Here is a 22,436-nt window from a genome sequence, read left to right on the forward strand (position 1 = left end):
CTTTAAAACTTGACCCCAAAGTATCAGCTAGTCAGAGAATGGGCTTAAGGGAATTTTGTCTTGCAATAATGCATCATAACTATATCGGCAGTGCTTTGCATCAACATCACTTTGCACATGTTTATCAAGTTCTGAAATAAATGTCTTTAGACATAATAACTCTTTAAATTCAGTCGGTACGATCAGCAGTTAGAGAAGCATCCTTGTAAAAGCAATGCAAGCCGATGGATTAATGGATGGGTGTGTGAATGGACTAATGTAGAGCGAGGCTGCCTCGGATAAATGAATGAATGGATCAATGAATGGAGTGCTGATTATTGCAGATGGAGAACTTGGATAGAGGAAGCATGGGGGGGAGAAGGGAAGAGAAGTTGAGTAATGGGATTAGTTTGCAGCTCAGGATCATCAAAATGCTGACCTCAAATGTTTGATCATAATGTGGATAGGTGCACATACGGTCACACATACCCACTTTTCAGATTATTGTCCATATTGAATATTAATTCAATTCATTATCACCACATTTTGTTTTAAATATATTACATACTGTACATCTGCACACCTGTTACTTGGTAGAAAATGCGATCAGAAGCACCGTCCTAGACAATAATTTTTGGAAGATAACCTAGGGCTGGGCAATAAGAATTAAAATTAGATCGTGGTTAAATTTTGGTCAGTCTCTGTGATAAGCATGAGACATTTTTGGTGGATTCACCTACAGAGCCAGCTGTGCATCCCTCAACACATTCCAGCCCAGTAGTTGGTGGTAATGCAACTCTAAGCTGGTTGCTGATTGCCAAGAAAACCTAAAAGGGAGAAGAAAAAAAGAGAAAAAAGACTGATCGTAAGAGAGACTGAGTGTAGCTAAAGCAAGCCATGAAAGTGGGGTTGAGACTGAAACCAAACTCTGAATTGAATTAGGGCTGGGCAGTATGGCCTATAACTGATTTCCGATATATATATATATATTTTTTGCCTTATCCGTAAAATGCAAGCTTTGTCATCGGTTGGTGGACACCAAAAGTTAAATACGACAAATCTGTTTAATTCCCTTTAAAGGTATAAACTCAGTTTTAGGGCTGTGCGATATTTCGAGATCTTGGATTATATCAATGTAAATTTACACAAGATATCTGATTAGACAAAATACCGTTTATCTGGATGGAGTTTATGTTCCATTAGAGTTATACTAAGAGGGCCTCGAGAGGCCGACTTCACCTTTCCTTTCCATATAACACAACTTTAGGGTTTCAATGCTCTCCCCAAATCAGGGTGCTTTTTTTTTTTTTTTTTTTTTAATGGAGACAAAATAACAATATAGCCCTAACTCAAATTAACTCAACACCAACTTTAACTGAATAATGTTCAGACTTTTCAGTCTGAAACATGAATGCAGCAACAAGCATGTTTTTTTCCTTAAGCTTTCTTTCTTTTTTTTTTTTCACGTTGCCACTTGTTGCATTATTTTTTAATGCCCATCCTGAATACAGCCTCGTCAAACAGTGTTACAAGGACGTTGTTTCAGGGCAGTCTTTTTGAACTTCCATGACTCCTGATGCACACTTCATTCCTCAATAACTGATCATAAGAAACCAGTCGACTAATCATATGAAAACTATTATTTCTGCAGTATTCTGTTGTGATCTTTTTTAGAGGAGCACCTTTGTCCTTACTTGATAAAGCCATCTGAGTATAAGTGGAAACCAGAATCTATGTTTAAATGTACTAACACAGAGATTAGTTTAAGGAATAGTGTGTAGTTAACACCTTGATGTACTGTGGGAGGGTTGGAGTAGGCTTTGGGCTGATTAGAGGAGGCAGGTTTGAGTGGGGGTTGGATTGGCTGATTTAGGCCAACAGATTAGTGTGAAGGGGCTAAAAGCTAGTGTAAGAGGTAGCTGGCAGGAAAGACACCCCAGAATGGGACTATGGTCAGCAAATATTGCCATGTAGTACTCTTTTATGTTCGGTTCGTTCTATAATCATATGTAAAACACATTAGAGTTTGTGTGTTCATTTTTATATTTGTTATATATTTTTTGTATATCAGAATTTGTTTATGGATGTCAAAACCAACCAAGGATAAAATTTTGTGTGTTATTTGGAGGCTTTGTATAACTATAATCAACAGTTGCCGTTTCTTGCTATCATGTGTGATAGATGATCAACTAAACACTCCTTCTGGTAAATAATGTAACAGTACAGTCTGATAGCGTGTCTTAGACATGCTTTTCGGGCTAACAACAAGGCACTGGTTGCTAGTATTTATTTAATTTTAAAAAAAATTTCATCTTTAACTTATTAAACTTTAAGATTACTACATTTACTTAAGCAGATGATAATGTTGCATGGGTAATGTTTTTCCCCCTCTGTATATTTTTGTTAATTTTGGCAGAGTAAAGGTGGTTTCAAACTAATCGTTTAGTGACAGCAGTCCACACATGTTTGCCAAAGGCAGTATGACAGCTGTTTTAACTCTAAAACATCCCATCCTTCATGTTTTTTTCTCGTCTCCATTCTGCTACCTTACCACAAACTGTAAAACAGTGGATCAGTTCCAGAGCAACCTCTGCTACAGCATTCTGTATGGAATCCATGAAGGCAGCAACTGCTAAAAGTTACTGCAGACACTTTTTATTTAATGTTTCTGAATGAATCATCCTGTTTGATGGCTGTCAGATGAGACACAGTTATCTCTAAGCTGTTGAACTGAGCAAAGGTGAACTGTCTTAGGAAATCATAAACCATTCTTAGCATGTTTGCTGCATGAATTGAAACATTTCTGATACTTACTGAAATCAGCTGCCAACGTATATTTTCTACATTAAAGATATTGTAATCATGCTAATGTATATTTTTAAAGGCTTTATGACCAAATAATTGGATTTAAATCTTATTATTATTTTAACTAAATAATTTAATCTTAATTTAAATGTTGTAATTTGGCAGCCTCATTGTTACCTGGACACACAAACACAGGTATTTTTATACAGCAGATTTTTCTACACGTTTGCAATTATCATTCTTAGGGTTTATGTAGTTTTTGGAACACTTTTTTGGAACATTTTTTGTCACTAATAACTGATCTCCCCTTTATGTGCATAACAATGGCTAAATGAGCCAAGAAAGAGGTGATGCAAACTGATGCATGCTTAACTTTTTAAATTTGCAAATAAGTGAGCAGGAATAATAACAATGGAAGCATCAGTGTTTTTTTCCCCCCTTACACCTAATTTTATCTAAGTAGTGTACAATGATGGAAGTTCAGCGTAGCTAAGCCTCTTTTGCCTCTGCAAGCTAAATCCCAATCCGAGACAATGGATTGTAGATTTCTCAGGCTTCCTTGTTAACCAACCTTTTAGTCAGGCACTGACTGCATGCCACCTATCTCACGTAAGACATTACAGTGAAAAACTATAGCTGCAAAGGGAAAAGGCATATTTAGTGTTGGCAGAAAAACAATAATTTTGCAGATTTGTAGATTTTTTAATGTATTTTACAACTTCATTAATTTAATTCATTTAATTTTCAAATGTGATGGCGAAGATTTACACAGGATAATAACCATGAAATTCCACTGTCCCAAAATTCAGGACGCAGTTTTTGGATGAATAAAATTGAAATTAATTGAATTGAATATTGTGTGGGATAAATTGGAAAAGACTCAGTTGCCTCATATCTGCTATATTAGCAGGAAGAAATCGCAACCATGCATTTTAACACATTTATAGAAAATAGAGACGTGGTCTGCATCACCAGCTGCTACTCTACTGCACTATGCATGGTTGCTAATATATGGCTGTACAGGTTTGCACATTTTCACTTAAGTCTCTGTATTGCACATGAGGTAATGAAAAGGTACTAACCCCCTTTGGAGTACGGATAGTTGTGCAGCAACTGTTCCAATGGTGATCTAGTCATGTTAAATGAGAATCACCTTTGACATTCAAAAGTGATTTTGCGCTCAACACTGCTTGCTTACCAACTAATCTCACTCTGCTGAACATAGGGTCTGAACATTTTGGTCTCATGAGTAAATGGCTGTTCTAGAGCATCTTCAGTAGACTTGGTTTTATTCTCTTTCATCTGACTTAATAGTTGAGCTGCATGTGGATGTCACAGTGCTGGGGTTAAAGGGACAGTCATTCTATTTATATCTCCCCACCTGTAATCTGTCTCTGACAGGATTAACTAAGCTACTGGCTTCAGCCTGCTTTGCCACACAGACACACTGAAAATGTAATGCATGAATAAATACACACAACAACACATTAACACAGAAAGAACATTGTGTACAGTATATGCAAAGCACACAAAGTAAGCATTGTGATTGTAATGTAAACATAGTACTGTTTTAATGGTCCAGCAATGGATCAACTCATTAAGGTATCCAAAACCAATATAATCAGCAAAATAACACACCAAATCCCAAACGAGTTGAAGAGAAAATGAAGAGGATGCAGGGCAGGAGCGAGGCAGAGAGAAAAATGGTGGAGATTCAAGCAATTTCTTCCAACCATTCTGATGGGTAACATTGAGATCGCTAACACAATGGACAAGCATGGGGTGCTAACAAGGTCCCAAAAAGAATACAGGGAATGCAGTTTTATGTGCTTCACCGAGACATGGCTGCATGAACAAATCCCATACACTGCTTTAAAACTGTGCAAGCAGACCACAAAAAGCAAGCCAGTGGAAAGCTATAAGGAGTGGAATTGCAGTGCTTTTTAACCACCAGTTGGCGTCATCCTGGACATATCACTTTAAAGGAGATCTGCACAAGGGATTAGTGATCGACCCATGTGGAGTTTTTAGGGCCGATGCTAATACGATACTGATTTTTTTTATTTATTTTTTTCATCAGCCTTAGCCGATGGCCGATACAGGCTGCCGTTTTCTTTCGTTCCATCAATTTACATTATAAAAATGACACTATAATAACAATGTTAAAAGCCCAAAACAAACAAACAAACAAAAAAAAAAAAAACAATAATTTTAAAAATAACAAATCTGAAAGTTCATAATCCTCACAGTTTATGAGGTGCTGGTCATAATGTAGGAAACTCAAACTCAGTAAAAACCTACATCAGAGACCTGAGTTGAAAGTTAGAAGTGAAGAGGAGGGTGGTTCTTTCGGGAAAGCGTTAATAGTACTAATTTACAAGAGAACATGTACAGTAGTTAATGAGCTGTAAATTGGCACTGCGGCGAGCCAGGGGGACTTCAGCCTTTTGAAAAATTTCCTGACTGTGGGAGTTCTAGTGTTAATCCTGTGACTGATGTTGGTAAGCTATGTACACATAGCCTGCAACTGTCTGCAGCTAAATACAAGGGCAAGCAGTTTTATAGACGCGACATTTGGCATTCCTGTTTTCCATTCTGATCCACAAACTCCTGCGTTTTAATTTCAAAGTGTATTGTTATATTTCAGCTAAGTTAAACACTTAAAAGATGCTTCAAAAGTTAAAAAACTTGCCATTTTTTAAGCTGATGCAGCAGGCTTTTTACCAGCACTCTGCTAGTGGGGGAGGAGTAATGCATGCTCTGCACGTGACTGCAGTGTTTCCAACCATACAGTGCTACCTGTGGACTTATGTCCGTAAATCATGCCGGAAAAAAGAAATTGGCAATACAAGTAAAAACAAAAAAAAAAAACGTAAATACCGGCCCGATATATATTTGTCGGCTGATGTATTAGTCGATCCCTACAAGGGACATTGAACTGCTAACTGTGCGTTTTCATCCATTTGATTTACCCAAAGAGTTTACCTGTGTTATTCTATTAGCGGTTTACATCATACCTGTCATCACTGCTGTGATGTCATCAACTCCCCGTTGCTAGGCTATGAGCACAGGATCCTAAAGCATTGCGATATCTGAAGACTTCAACATTTCCGTCTCTGCAACATCACCTACATTCCAACAATTTGTCAACTGGTCCACCAGAGAAAATAAGATGTTTGATTTATTTTTTTGTAAATGTTAAAAATGCAATGCTCTGACCTGCCTTCTTTAGGAAGATTACACCATAATCTGGTTCTTCTCACCTCCACCAACAAGCCCATCGTTTAGCAGCAACCCACTCATCACACAGACAATTAGAACCTGGTCTAATGAAACCGAAGATGCTCTGAGAAGGTACTGTGAGTCCACAGGCTAGAATGTCCTCTGTTAACCACATGGAGATAACATTAATGCCATGACTGAGTGTGTGACAGATTATCAACTTCTGTGTAGAAGCATTATCCCAACAAGTACAGTGAGCTGTACTTGTTCTTCATTAGGTTCATTTCACCCCATGCCTCCAGCCCAACAGACCACTCACACCCTCCACGAGCACACAGCCTTCCTGTCACACCTCCACTCTGTCACCCTGCAGCACAGTCATGGACCTTAACACAGCCTCATCTCCCTCCACATCACAACACACTAAGACCTCCTCTGCCTCCGCCTCTAGCCTGTCTGTCTCCTGCAACCAGGTAAAGAAACAACTGGAGAAACTGAACCAGAACAAGGCTGCAGATCCAGACAGTGTTAGCCCTAGGGTTCTGAAAACCTACTCAAAACAACTATGTTGGATTCTTCAGCACATTTCCAACACCAGCCTGATTCAGAAGAGTTTCTGTGCTGTGGAAAACATCCTGCCTTGTTGGGGCAGCAGCATTAGAGCCAGAGACTTAAAGAGACTGAACAAACTGATCAAGAAGGCTGTTTCTGTGCTGGGGATCACTCTGGAGCCGCTGGAGCGGATTGCCTTGAAAAGAATGCTGCAAAGGCTGCTGAAAAAAAAGGATGATTCTTTGCATCCTCTACACAACAAAGTGAGGAAGCAACAAAGCTTTTTCCGTGAGAGACTTCTTTAACTCTGCGAGGCAGAAAGGTACCGGAGATCATACCTGCTAGCAGTCATCACCCTCCAGAACAATTTACTGTCTTCCTCATCTTCTAATTAATTATTATTATTATTATTATTATTATTTTAAAAAACAGCTACTACAACATTGAAATTCCCCCTGGGATAAATAAAGTATTTTTTATTCATTCTTTAATTTATTTTTCTTTTTATTCTTTCTATGCACATGTATTTGTGTGTCTGTGCTAGCTGGCCAGATTAAAAACAAAGAGGAAGTGGGGAGCAAGCAGTGACAGAATTTCTCATCCTCCCTCAGGCCCCTCCATTTCTTGTTGCCAAGCTCCAATCATTAATTAGCTGTTCATGATAAAATTCCCCATTCCCAATCTGACACCAGTGTAGAGCAGCGGACGGCAGTGGTAATCATGTCAGCGAGGCTTGGCTCAATCTTCTAAGGGGGCTAAATGGCCCCCATATGGTCCACTGGCTTGTGCCTGCTCCTCACCATGCTCTCATTAAACTAGTGCTTAATATACCAAGGTAAAGAGGGACACACACTTACACACACTCACACTCAAATGTATACTCTCAGTAAGAAGGAAATCAAGGCATCTGACAGGGGATTGGGCACAAAGGGACAGGAGGACAAAGAGGTGTTGTTTGTTTCTGTGTTCGCATGTGCATGCGGTTTGTGTGTCTGTGTTTTGAGAGGCTGATGCTCTACAATTGATGACTTGCCATCTGTCATCAAGGAAAGAATTCTATCTTTGTGTGTGTATGTGTGCATGCATGTGTTCAAGAGGAAAGATGAGATGGAAAAGAAAGAAAGAAACAGTGAGAGAGGTACAGATGTCTCACAGCATAGCGGCTGGAACAGGAGGTTCAACAGCAGACTGCTGTATGAGAGGAGGCGGAGGGGGAGAACAGAGAAGAAAAGAGGACGGACATCTGCCATATTCAGATATTGCTCCGTGCTTTGAGCGCTTCTACACAATATCTTGAGTTTTCAAAAGACCTGGGAAATGGTCTTTTCGATTATGTTGCTGGTCTATACCCTCCGGTTCCCACACATTCAGTATAATGAAGCAAATATTTATATTTAAACTTCAGAAGAGTTTGTAGACATATTCAATTTGTTCATTATCAAATTTATATATCTGTTATAACTTCTCAAGAGTAATCATTAAAAAACAAAAATTTGAGAAGTTGCGTAGTTTTCCCTGAAATGAAAATGCTTCTTTACAATTTTTTACTTTTACTTATAAGTTAATTTGTTTCTCATACTGACAACATGGATGACTGGTGGTGGAGCCCCCACTGCCTGATTCCAGCCAGCTGATGAGGGCATGCTGTCATAAACGGGTTTGCATGAGATGGGCTGCCTGACATATAGAGCTGTTTGTCACCTCAGACTGTGACAGACTGGCAAGTAGACACGGTGCAGTCAGTCTGTGATTTGCCTTCAATCTCTCTTGTAATAAATAAAGTTCCTCTACCTAACTATAAGTAGTAAAACAAAAGTTACTGGGGCTTACACACATTCCTGTTACTGGACAGTATTTTTGTAAACTGTCTTTGTTGGACTTCATGGATATCTAGCAGCAGATGAGGCAAAACAAATATGATTTTAGTTGCTGTAAATGAGTTAATTCATGGAATGGCTTGAAATCAAGAAAAAGTAAAATGATTGCTTTGCAATTACTTGTTGAGATTGCGATCACCTGTCTGTACAAATGAATAAATATGTGAATAATTAATACAATTGCACATGGATAAATAAAAAATATCCAAAGTCTGACTAAATCCCTTTAGATTTACCCAATATGTACAATGATGGACAGATGGGTGTGCACTGGGGCAGGTGGAGAGACAGATAGGTAGCTAAGCAGGACAGAGAGCAGCAGTTAGCGAGGTGGAGAGCACTTACTGTCGACCCTTCAGTGCAACACATGAATGGAAGCTTTGAATGAGGTGCGGCTGGGCTGGTGTGTGCGTGGAGGGAGTATGAGGTGGGGGGTGATGCTCTTGACAATACTTGGAGTATAGTACTTGATTGTTTACTCTTGCCTGCTGGATAGGGTTATTGTGTGTGTGTGTGTGTACTCTGTGCAAGCGTGTGCATGTGTATAAGTTTACAGACAGACATGAAGAGACTTACAGCACAGTGCTCCTCTGTGGCTCTTGGGAACTATGATGGCTTCACAAAAGACCAGGGGGGGTCTTATGTTGTCCGCACAAACACACGCATGCACTCGTAACACCAGCTGCCGCCCACAGCCCCGGCCCAGCCCAGCATTTCTGAATTAATAATACAGAGCCACTCTAGAATAATGGTGCACATGCACACACACATTCATGCACAAAGCTTTGCACCTGTTCACCACTGCTCAACTGGACAGGGTTGGGCTCCACCATTACACACACACATATACATATGCACACACCCCCATGTTGCCTGTCTGTTGTAGGCAATACTTAGACAGCTGTGTCTGTCTCCTGACCTTCCCCTTCTTCTTCTGATGACAGCCCTTCTCATTGACTGATTGGTCCAGCTGCGCTGTTCGGCTCCTTTGATTGGATGGTTTCACATCCAATGAGGCAAAGAAATAGACAGAATTTGAATATGAATGGCAGAATTAAATGGGGTTCCTCGAATAAATGCACTGCTGGGTTATTTTATTAATAGTATTGTTTGAATTTAAGAAAATACTGATTTTAGAAATGGACTGGTAAGAGCATAACCAAGGCTCTCATGATTATGAAAGTTTATTAGAGGATTATTTGTAATACAAATGATTGTAGTGTAAGGAATAAGTATAAGGTAAAATAATACACGTTATGAATAGATATGTAAACAGCAGCATTCTGATGCATTCACTAACTGAAACTACATGAATTTGATCATTTGTAGTAATGTAAAAATACACAGATTGATGGCCTTGGTTGACTTTCCTCTTGAACAGGTTTTTCTGTATTTCACAAATGATATGGATTAAAATATTACTCGTTACATCTGTTTCAAAATATATATGGAGAATTTTGGAAATAAATGCTTTAATGTAGATGTCAATGGTGCAAAATAAATGAAGAATTCCACAGTGCCAACACCCAATGCCATCCAAAAGAGAGAACAGAGAGGCAATATACCAGCAATCAGTGCAATTTGATTAGCTAGCTCATTGGCTGTCTGTGTCTTTCCTAATCACATTTGATCCACTGCATTCTGAACACAAGCAGCATGGCATTCCTAATGTTATCGCATGTTAAAATGCGAGGGCTTTTTGTACTGGTTAGCTTAGATTGTATTTTTACCTTCTTGACATGCCAGAAGCCATCCAAACAGATCAGTCTTTGTGTTTTCAATGCTGTGTTATGCCTTGGTAGCTGTGTGTGGGAGGATTGATGGATATGTGTATGTAGGGGAAATAGACCATCTGACTGAGCTGTGTTTAATATTCTTGATAGGATTAGCTGTAGATGTAAACCCTGAGATTCCCTGTCTGGTTATAATGTTGGATAAGCCTTCTGCATTATAGTTTTGCACATGTGTTTTTGCAAGAAAGCAAATCTGGATAAAATACGTTTTCACTGTATTAGCGTAAATGACAGTGCTGTGACCTGTCTTGTTATTTATGGACTTCATAGATTCATAGAATCAGTTGTTCATAATACAAACCAATCAGCATGGCAAGTTTGCAGAATCAGTTGAATGAAACAGGCTGTTTATTGTAGCGAAACCCAAACATGAAGCCACCTCCTTGTGAATAGAAGAGCTTGTTCTGAATGCGGCCTCATGTACAGTACAGGAGGTCATATTGGGCCCAGGTGTGACTGCTGCCACTAATGGCTGTTCTTCACAGGACAGGCCTCTGCAAACAGAAGAGCACAGCACAGAAATCCAGTGAAAGGGGGCAGAGGGGCCATCAAAAAATCCTTTGAATTACATCGTTAGATGTAAAAAATAAAAAAAAACCTCTTAGCACATATTAAATTTCAACAGCCTCCTTGGATCGACATTTTTTCCTTGATGTAACAGTTTTTTTTTTTTTTTTAATAATACATAGAGAAAATTTGATGTTTTGTGTTCAAACAGGACCTCAATGGTGACTGTGCATCAAAGATGTTTTCCTTTCTGCCATTTACATGTTGTATTAGTATTGAACAGGAAATATTTATGCTTGAAAGATACTTTAAAAAGACAAGAGAGCCTTAAATTTTAAATTTTAACCTAACCAGAGCAGGACAGCAGTACAATTTCAGAAAATGCACAATAGGACACTTAGTCCCAGCTGTAGTGATAACGTCATTGGCTCATCTTGATAAGCTTAGGATGTGCCCATTTCCTGTTCATTAGCATTTCTCTGCCCATTCTTTAGACCTTTCTGATGTATTTTTTTACTAAGCCTTATTAAAAACTGTACTTTATAGTTTGTTTTCCAGTGTTTCCTCTACCCACCGCCTCCTCTAGAAGGTCACGTTCATTTATTTTGATCTTGTTTTCTGTACAGCACCAAGTCACAGCAGGTCATTTCTGTATAAACAAGTTTATACTGTGTCCTTTTATTAAAAACTAAACAGTCTGATGTTATTTATCTGATTCACATGATGGCACATCATAGCTGCTTTTTGCAGTTATGGTTCTGGTGTTACACAGCACAGCTGAACAAGCAGAATCTACCGTCATTGTAGTAATTTGTGAGTCGAATTATTGCTTAAAATAGAACCAAAATTCTTAACATCAACACGTTACCTGAGACCTGAACTTGAAGAATATTTACAGTGACTTCACTGAATAAAAAGGTCTTCATTAGGTAATTTAATAAGTTAAACTTTTTCCTGTCCAGTGTTTTTCTTTTTTTTAATCACATTATTTTATTTTTTTTAAGTTGGTCTGCGATGAAATTTGGAAATGCAACATGTGTAGCTGTCACATGATGTTTAAATTATGTTGTCATTGTTAGAGGTGTCGTATATTTACATTGTAGGGTAGGTCACCTATTACAGCTTCTGATTTTAAGGTTGCAGAGATTTACATCCTGTTTATTAGGTCTGTATGTAAGTTACATGTATGAAACTGAAGAGTCAAAACTACTGCTGATTAGTTTTCTGTTTTGCTCCATCCATCTATATCAGGGGTGCCCAAGTTCGGTCCTTGAGATCTACCATCCTGCAACTTTTAATTGCAACCCTTCTCCAACACACTTGAATCAGATGTCATCTGCATGTCATTCAGCTCTGCAGGGGCTTGGTAACGAGCCAGTCATTTGATTCAGGTGTGTTGGAGAAGGGTTACATCTAAAAGTTGCAGGATGCTAGATCTCAAGGACCAGATTTGGGCACCCCTGATCTATATAAAGGCTGTGGGGAGGGGAAACAAAACATTAATAAGGTGCGATGACACGATTGGAGTTGCCTTGGCTAAGTGACCTTCACCCTCCCACTGTTCAGGTGGGTAACCAAAGCCTCCTGTCTAGCACAGGTGGTGTTGAGCAGCAGCCCTCCAGCTAAGATGCTAATATACTAACCCTTCAGTAATCCTGTGGTGCTTTAGGAAGCAATGGACCCTGCCTCATCATACACATAAACACACACACAGATGCAGGTTTAAGCTGACTGATAGTCTGCATGTGGAAATGCGCACATCCACACCATGAGACAATCTTATATATACTGTACACACACACACACACACACACACACATGTGCGCATATACACACACACGTACATCAGTGCTGTGAGGGGGATTAGGGTGAGAGCCGTCTTGGCTGCAGCGTGTATGTCAGTCACTCGCCGGCTCTGTGGCAGCATCACAGCGATAGCCAACATGCTTCAGGGAGCCACCACCATCTACTGGAATATGAAGGTACTGCAGCTTGGGAGAGCATTTGGATATAAAGTGAGGGTGGGGGCACAGGAGGCGTAAAGAGCAAAAAAGTATTTAAAGTTTCTAAAATATTCAGCTTTAATGTAAAAGTCAGTTTCCCAATTAACCTGAAAGTACAGTGTTGTAATTATACAAAGTGTTTCCAGTATGTGTTCATATGAGTGAATGTACAACCTTCTTCTGTACCAGCTGGGTTAGCAGAGGGGCACCAGGGCAGCCTGCATGGATGGGCGTATGTATGTGTGTATATATGTGTGTGTGTGTGTGTGTGTACCCAGCATAACCTACCAGGAGGCTCTGGCTGTGTGCAGCTGGCTGGGTGAAACCTCCTAGTGGCCCCCAAGGGATGACCATACTCCCATGGGTTTTTACTCAGTCTGGCTGCTCTGTGGCTACCCTGCCCCATCCCAGCTCTCTTTCGCCGGCATGGGTTTAACAGCTTACACTGAGGCCCTCATCTCACTCATGTTTTTTTTTTTGCTCAGCCATCTTCTTCTTTATATTCAGTTCAGACTTCTTCATCTCTACACTGCTGAGGACTCCATGTAGCTTCTTTCCACAGACTGAGCCAAAGGCTTTTGCAGTGACTTCAGCACTAAACCTTTAAACCCAGCTGCAGCCCCAGCTTCAAACTGAATTTACTTCTTTGATTCTTTAAAGCCCTCCCCAACAACCCACCCAACAGTTCTTGCCATGTTTTGCAAGTGCAAAAATACAATCTAGACTTTTATGACTATCTTGCAATCCCACTTTTATGCTGTCACTGATGGCGACTGTATTTAAAGTAGTTACGCACATGCACACTAGCAACAGCCCCGTCCCAATGTGATAATGAGACTAATGCACAGTAAGTGGATTGTCTTTGAAGAGCCTGGATTCGCCTTAAGATGTCTGAGCAGACTGGAGTTAGAACTGCTGGGGTTGGGGTCACGCAAACGGCCATATACTAATGAACATAAAGGATTCAACTAAACGTGTCTCTTGATTTTCTCAAAAACGTTTCCAGTCATTTAAAATAGTGGAAAAAATCCTCTTAATCCACATGCAAGCAGAACTTCATCTGCTTCTCGTGATCATACACAGACAATCAGACAGATGTCTTCTCCAAGCGTCTTACCACACAGTTTTTTAACTTTCTTAACCCCTAATGCCCTCTGCCACTTCCAGTTACCTTCTCTTTCACTCACTTCCTTAACCCATTATTTGTCTGCCTGATCTCTAGCCTTCCTTCACTTCCAGCACATCTCTTATACTTTTCCTCAAGTATTGGCCCCTGATTCTCACACATCCAGACACGTGAAGACCCTCCACTCGCTGTTGTGTCTGGAGGTGTCTTGAACTTTGACTATAAGAAGCTCAGCCAGTTAATCATTTCAGCTCAAACTCTTTTGTTTGACTGCATTCTGTTGTTACATGATGCAACCTGTACCTGTTTATTGAACTCCCTAATACTACTGCCTTTTGTCAATAACTAAACTCTTTAAAGCGCGAAACACAGATGTGTGGTTGTGTATGATGATGTAAGTTTACATTATCATTGTTTTATGGCAGCTTTTCTTTCTGTATCTGAGCTGAGCTGCTGTGTCTATGTTGTTCATCTCCACACTCATCCTTGCCTCTTCCTACCTCTGTACACCACCACCCACCTCCTCTCCAGCTCCCAGAGTGCCAGTCACACAGCACCGTCTCTGCACCATCTGCATATCAGCTCTAGCTTGGCCAAAGCATTAGATTAAATCCCTGTTTGGGTTGATTAACAAATGGCTGGTGAGCTCACATAGTTATGGACTTATTTATTTCATTTCTCGTCACAGCTTTTTCCTGCATTTGTCTGTCTTGTTCTCAGCGAAAAACGTGTTAAATCTGATGTCCTAAAGGAGACGGTGTGAGACGGAGATATGGGAAAAGTTTTTGCAAGTTTTCTGTGTCTCATTTCTGTTTGGCTGGCTGAAGTTCAGCATCGTTATTTATACCTGTCCCCCATTTATCCTGTCTGCATTTCGCTCTCATTTCTCCCCCTCTGTCCTGAAGTGAATAATCAGTTTGCTAATTGAGTGACAGTATGCAAGTGCATTGTTCTAATTGTCCAATCAGAAAGCTTGGAACAGACGCAGTCACAGCTGATTCATCTTTGCCTCTTACTGCTAAATCCACAAGCTGCAACTGGAGGATGTGCCAACAAGATTTAATTCTTCTAGAAATTCCAAAATGATTTTTAAGAAGTCTGGCTCAGTTGTCAGTGCGTAGTTTGTGTTTCTCATGAAAGATGAAATAAAATTGTAAATAAAGTCTTAAAAGGCAGACACTTCGTGAGAATTCACCCCCTTTTCTTATTGTAAGTAATTTACTGAAACATTTATAGCAGAAATATTCCATGGAAATTTTTAAAATAGTTTAGACCTCTGAATCATTGTTTACTGAATACTACTATATCGTAACTATGTCTTAACAAATGGAACATACAGACAAGTATGATTGTACAACTAATTTTCAAATAGTTTATCTCATTCTCCCAGTAATCCCCTGCCCTGATATCCTGTTGTTCTAACAAGAAACAAGAGGCTCCTGTTGTCTTAAACACTGTGTAATGTAGTATTTACTAATTGGCCTAAAGGGAAAAGTGAAGTTGTGCAGAAAACTAAATGAAACTGAAGTGAGGAGTCTAAAAGAGAGAAAGATGGTGTGGGAAGGAGACCGGCTGTTCTGTTTTCTCCAGCAGTCCAAACTAGAGACATGTGGCTCCCCAGACAAGCTGTCCAGAGTGGGAGAGCTCGCTGGACTCATTACAGGCAGGGCCAAGACGGGATAGCTTGACAGAACACCATTGGATCATATGGAGAATTGGAACTGTCGGAACAGAATTGTTTTAGTCTGTGTGTGCGTGTACGCGTGTGTGCGTGCGCATGACTGTGTTTGTTTGGAACAGCGTGTGTGGACAACTGTCCATCTCCTCTCTCCGTCTGTGCCACCCCTGGCTGCCCCCTCCCCACCCCCCAGTGGACACACAGAAGCACACACACATATACAGAATTTCTAGGTCTGGCCAGAAGGATCGCTTAAATGTTTTCAGTTGTACTGGACAGCTGAGGGATGAAGTGGCCAACCACAGGCTTTCATTGGTTGGACACCTCATCTAGAAACTGACTCATAGAAATGACTGGACGTGCACCAGCAAGCCAGTCATCACGGCCAGTTTCTAATAGTTTTATCAGTTTAACTTTTTCCTCACCCATTTTGACAGTTAATTTCTTTCTTTAATCCGATTTGAAATCAGCAAAAGTTTTATTCTCCTTTCCAGATGATACCATCTATCACTTTTTTACTTTACATTTAGAATGGATGCTTATATAACTTACCTGACATGAACCTTTTGGAGGTAAACAAAAGTAATACCTGTTCATTAATAAAGGCTCCAAAGTTTTTGCATTTGACATTGTCTCAATAAAAACTGAACATTCACTGTTTATTACAGAAACTTCCTTTAATATAACTTGGTTGTATTACAACCCAGCAGATTATTGTATAGATTGTCATGTTGCTCTTAGGAATTTGTAGACTTTAAAGCAGAAAAGTAATTTCTTCTACAGGGAACCTGGTTTTCTGTTGATTTATATTTGTCTATACAGGATTAATCTTTCACCGTCTGACCAGCATCCGTGGCATAGTCTTTCTATTTGCTTTTTTTTTTTTAAGATTTTTTCTGTCTTCCTTATGCCTGTCTCCACCCCTGCCATTCAGCCCCTTTCACAACACTCTGTTTATAAGTAGCAAGTGATCCAAAGAATATGCTTTGTTTCTGAAAGAACAGGAGAAGGAAATGGCAAAAACAGGAGAGAGTGGGTGGATTTGTGAAAAAATAGAAATATAGAGACTGATGGAGGAGAGGGAGAAGTGTGATTTAGTGGTCCTGATAAGGCACTGGCACCAAACGGCATTTTTGCGTTCTCTCTGTTCCGATGTGCTGGCTCAGATCAATTGCAACCTCTTTGCCACACAAACACACACATCTCCACCACTACCAGCACCCAGAGGTACCGGCAGAGCCCACAGTCGCATGGTTCCTTCAGCGGAGCAGGTGTTTTTCTGAAATGTGTTAACGAGCACGGCCTGCTGTCATTTCCTTTTTAAATGGATGTCACAAATGGAACACACACACATACATACACTCAGCCGATTCTCCTCTCACAGCGAATTAGCTGAACAAAGTGATCGGGGCCTTTACTGAGGACTGTATGTAGTGTGTATGTGTGTGTGCATGTTTAGTTTCTAGTGTTTGTGCATTATTTACATACAATGTATGTGCACGGCAAGGAATAGCTGGTTAATTAAAAAGACTTCAGAAGTAAGGAACACTTGTGTCCTTCTGTGGTTTTTATTACTGTTGAGAAGAATGAGAAAGTGAAATGTTTACACAGCTCCCGGCTTTGGAAAGTTTCTTTCATTAGAGCTGTGTGTCTCAGTATTACTTCAGCTGTGTACTCGGAGTTAGCGCATGTGTGCGCACAGTATCTTCATTGTATTTGTACTCGCTGCGCTATGTCTGGATGTGCACTTTAATCCATGCATGTATCCATGCTGTTTCCAGTAAGTGCTGTCCTCCTCTGTGGTGTGGAAATATTTGATACTTCATGTAATCCTGTAGCGGGTCATCCAGCAAAGCTGTGGTACCACCTTACTGCCAGTCTGTGTCAGCCAGTTGGGTAATACTATGTCACCAGCTGTACAGCAGATGTTAATTTTTGTTGCTGACATCTAAGAAGAGTAATTCTCCATTTTTAATCTTGGTTTATCTCTCATCACCTCATCTCATCTCTCATCCATTTGTCCTCTTTAGCTAGTGACCAGTGGTTTGTGTGTATTCGTGTGCACAATACGCTTGTGTGTGGGAGTATTTGGTAGAAGGGTCGTCACCTCAACACCTGCCCATGTATCAGCCAGATGATGTTTCTGGCATGCATACTTTGAGTGTTGCGCTGGTAAACATGTTTTTGTCTTTTTTTTTTTTTTTTTTTTTAACACAATAATCCGATCTGAATCTGGCAAGCGTTGTGGGAGCTGCAGAGATGCTGTGTGTATATCTGTGTTTGTGTAAACACAACAGTGTGTATATGTGCGTGATATCCTTTGAACAGATGACAGTTGAGCGGCTCTTAACTGTTTCAGGAATAAAATCTGTATTTAAAATAGTCTCCATCATTATTATTGCTGTTAATACTACTTTCTATACATTATTCTGATTAGAATAATCATTATATCCCTTGGGGGGTATTTTTGCCCACAGCATTATCTTCTCTCATTAAAGTGAATTCAGTTGTGCTTACATCAAACATCTGACTGATCATGTTTCAGCTAAACTGTCCTCCTTTCGTTTGTATTCGTTTTTCTAGGTGAGTACATAAAGAACTGGCGACCTCGTTACTTCCTGCTGAAGACAGACGGCTCCTTCATTGGCTACAAAGAGAAACCTCTGGATGCAGACCTGCCCTACCCCCTAAATAACTTCTCTGTAGCAAGTATGTTATACTTACCACACATATGCCATTATACCTTCTCTGCACTGTGCTTGAATCTGCCTGAAGATTTTCAGTGCTGTAAACGACAGCATCTGTTCATTTCAATGACTTGTCATAATCAGGGATGTTGCAATTACAGATTTTCTTGGTACGATAATTGTCAAAGAAATAATCACGATTTTCGGATTATTATGTATTAACTAATTTTACAGCACTATAAATGTGTAAAATCACCAAAACAAGTTTGATTTATTTTTATATTTTGATGCAAACATGGGATAATAACTTAGTACTATAGTAACAAAGTACAGGAATCAAGAGGTCTCATTCCAACAAAACACCTCTGCTCTGTAAACAGTAAATGAATATTATGTATCAACCCTGGATTTCTTTCTGAAAAATACGATGGACAGGGCTACAGGACCTCTACCTGGACTTGGGTGCTTCTTTCCATGAAATAAGTTATAAAAATGGTTTTGAACATTTCTTTTGAAACTGAGCAGAGAATTTTCCAACACAGATAAAAGGTTTAACTAGCTTTGACTCCCATCTGTCCTGTAGCAGAATAGTTGCTGTTTGAAACATAAATAGTACTGGAACAGTGAAAAACAAGACTTAAAATCTGGAACTGAATGTTTCTTCTCCAGCCACTGACGACTAAAAGGCATCTACCTCATGCCGAGTCAACGATGTTTGAACACTGAAACTATCTGCTAAAAAGACTTTTTTTCCCCCACTATTTTTCATCCATATAACTTAAAGTTCAGTAAAATCTGCTAAACTCATCATATTGCACTGTAAACCCAAATTTAGTCAGACATAATTACAAAATTGCAAATAACATGATAACATTTAATGTCATTGTTACATAATTTAAACATTAACATCATTTAACCGAACTATGTTGTATTTACTTTTACTTCAGCGTACAAAGCAGGTTGTTTTTCCTGTAGGTCAGCATATCAGGTGTATTTCCTCCTTTCACTGCAACTTTTTTTTATGCATGCTTTACCCGCTGGTCAGCCGCTCTCCACAATTAAACCTTGGTAATTTGCATTGATCTGCTGCTATGGTTCAGACATTATCCTTTAAGAAAAGTGACTATAATGAGGGATCTTAATGATAAATTTATCATGGAATTTGATACCGGCACGTCCCACCGGAAAGAGGCCCTGGGGAAGACCTAGGACACGCTGGACGGACTACATCTCTCGGCTGGCCTGGGAACGCCTCGGGATCCCTCCCGATGAGCTGGTGAATGTGGCCGGGGAGAGGGAAGTCTGGGTTTCCCTGCTTAGGGAGCTGCCCCCGCAACCCGACTCCGGATAAGCGGCAGAAAATGGATGGATGGATGGATGGATGATACTGTGATGGACTCTATCCTTTCATGCTTAACGGTGGCCGGCCTGATGCTTGGAATTCTCCTGATAACCGTTCATGAGACCAGATACATTATTATTTAGGCAATGCTATCAGCTGGTGCCTCCATTATAGCTTGAAAAAGCATAAATATTCTCAGCTTTCCACCTCATGTTATGGTGGCATAAAGTGAAGTGAAGCAACAGATCCAGAATTCAGTTTGCACAAAGCGTCACTCCATAAAAATTGAATGACAAATTAAATTGAAACACATAATGTGAATCTGGTTTAAGCTGGTCTTTTTTTCTACGTACTGCCTGTTTCTCTATATAAGAATGCTGCTTTTTACGCCTGCCACAGTCACACTTAATGGAGAGCATTTCGGTTCATTGAAGAATCACTAGAGGTGGTATGGAATCAGTTTGTAGTTGTGCCATGCTTCAGCATCATAATAAACTTTTTTCTGTATTAGACATGCAAATGGGTGTCAACTCTCTCATCCTTATGTGTTATAGAAATGTTCATAAACTGTCGTAGTGAAATGGTGCAACAGTTACTGCAGTCGGTCATCAGTCTCTACAGGGTTAGTATGCTCTATGGAATTCACTGCTGGCTCTAATTACCCATTATCATTAGATCATCTGTTGGCACCTGATTAACAAGCCCAGCAACATTGTTGACATGTTTAATTAACAAGTTAATGAGTTGACAAGATTCATTTAAATGTATATTTACCACATCACCTCTTATTGGTAATGCAGAGAAAGCAGATTGTCTGTTAAAATGTTTAACTGCCTTTCAGATGTTTAAGCTTTGATTTAAGTCAGCTTAAATAAACTTTATTTATACATCACAACCCAAGGTGCTTTACAGAGTGAAAGCATGAAAGCAGTTAAATTGTTATTAAAAGCAAGAGGTCTAAAACAAATGGCTCAAAACAATGGACAAAGTTAACAGATATTTTAAAACAAGCAGTTTACATGCTTACCAGTCGATTTGATTGGCTCTTTTATATTTAAAGCTTTAAAAGCAGAGAAGATGTCTGTGCCACTTCTTGAAGCTGAAGTCAGGTTTCAAAGGAGGTTAGCCGGAAAACAAAGGCTTTGCTCTCCTATTTTAGTTCTTTAACTTTAGATTTAATTTGGTTTTCATCCGTAAACTGTGCCCTGTAAGCTGACATTAGACAGAACTCTTTCGGCTAAATTGCAGGCTGACATTATTTATTCATTTAATTTTATCTCAACACAGACTTTTGTTTAGTTTGTCATCATACAACTAGCCCAGTCAAGCAGTACATCATGCAGTAATTACTTTTTTTTTTTCATCTATAAATGAAAGTTCATGGATCAGGAAGTTTTGTTTTTATTATGTTTTTATCGTTTTTTTTATCACTTATTTATTATTATTTATTTATTTTTGGTCATTTTAGATTTCACTGTCATCATTGTAAATATGGGATTAATTGAGCTTAATTTAATGGTGAAGTACTGTGTTAGTGATAGAATGTGTTTGATATGTCCAATAATTTTCTCCATCTACATAAATCCATGTGCATCCGTTTGAAAAAAAAAAACAAAGGGTGAAGGGGAAAAGGATAAAGTTATGAAAAAAATGGTTTAATGTTATTAAAATTTAAATAGTCAAATGCTGAAGTTCTACTCTGATCTCAGTACTTTTTGTTTCAATAGATATAGGATCAACATTTGCATTACACTGGCTCAGTCTGAAGGATTTACTGTAATCCAGCTGAAACAAAGTGAGATTAAGTGGCCTTTCTGCATTCAGTTATGGAAAGGGAAGTCTTTCTAGTTATTTGATAACAATGATAACAATAAACCACTTACTTGGTAAGTATACAATATATCACACAGTATTTATCTCTTAATGCATAAATCTGTACATGTTGTGTTATTTAATCTGATTTGTGGTTTACATGACTGTTTTCTGAATATAATCTGATGTTCACTAAGCTGCAGATGCCACTTTAAACCCTTATTTACAGTTAATACTGTAATACTGCACAGGATCTTAAATTTGGACGTGATCATTGTTTTCAGATGAATCAACATGAAACTAAAAAAGTTTTATCGGTTAAAATGCAAAGCACTTTGTGAGAGAGCTGCACCGTGAGGCCTGGTGATAAAGTAGGACAAGCAGAGGAGAGGATGAGAGAACACATGCAAGACGAGTGCCAAAACAGAAAATATGATGAATGGTTTAAACCAAGCTGATACCTCAGAGAAAATTATAAAAAATGGTTTATCGAAGGATGGAGGAGGAGAGAAGAAGATGGGAGTCCGGAAGGGAGGACAAGTATGGGGAATGAGGGATGGGAGTTGATCAGAGGGGCAGAGGAAGAGAAAATTGGAGACGTGGGGAGGAAAGACGAAGAAGAGAAGGCAGAGATGGAAGGATGATTAGAGTGGGAAGACGGATGGAGAGACTGGCTTTTGTGGATGAGGTACGTTGGAGAGGAAGGGAGCATGAGGGAGGAGAGGAGAGAAACATCATCAGCACTGAACAGACAGGGAGGAGGAGATGAGGACAGGATTGGAGAAGGAGGAAAAAAGGGAAGAGGAAAAGAGTTTGCGAGGAGGACAAGCCAGGCCATACATCCGGCCCCGGCTGCTTGGCACAGCGCTGGCACTGCCACATCTGTTGCCCAAAGCTGGGAGGCCAGGTGGTGTGTGTGTTCAGTGTGTGCACACGTGTGTGTTTGTTTATTTGCATGCGCCTGCGTGTGTTTATGTGTGTGTGAACAACAGAAGTGGTCAGATGGAACAGAGATGGTACAGGCCTGTTCCCTGCAGAGGGACTCATACATAC

The 22,436-nt window shown here is 39.6% G+C and overlaps 1 protein-coding gene across 3 annotated transcripts in view; it reads left to right on the top strand.

Annotated features, from left to right (window-relative positions):
- Positions 1-22,436, top strand: part of akt3a (v-akt murine thymoma viral oncogene homolog 3a) — a 56,361-nt gene that overhangs the window by 10,514 nt on the left and 23,411 nt on the right. For 2 of the 3 annotated variants that reach the window (XM_042009821.1, XM_042009820.1), the window contains exon 3: positions 18,126-18,251. In XM_042009821.1, coding sequence (XP_041865755.1) covers positions 18,126-18,251 — 126 coding nt within the window. Of the gene's footprint in view, positions 1-10,713; positions 10,808-18,125; positions 18,252-22,436 lie in introns of all 3 variants that reach the window. The other variant, XM_042009822.1, reaches the window with a different exon arrangement.

Source organism: Melanotaenia boesemani, chromosome 16 (assembly GCF_017639745.1).
Source record: "Melanotaenia boesemani isolate fMelBoe1 chromosome 16, fMelBoe1.pri, whole genome shotgun sequence".
Classification (NCBI taxonomy): Eukaryota; Metazoa; Chordata; class Actinopteri; order Atheriniformes; family Melanotaeniidae; genus Melanotaenia; species Melanotaenia boesemani.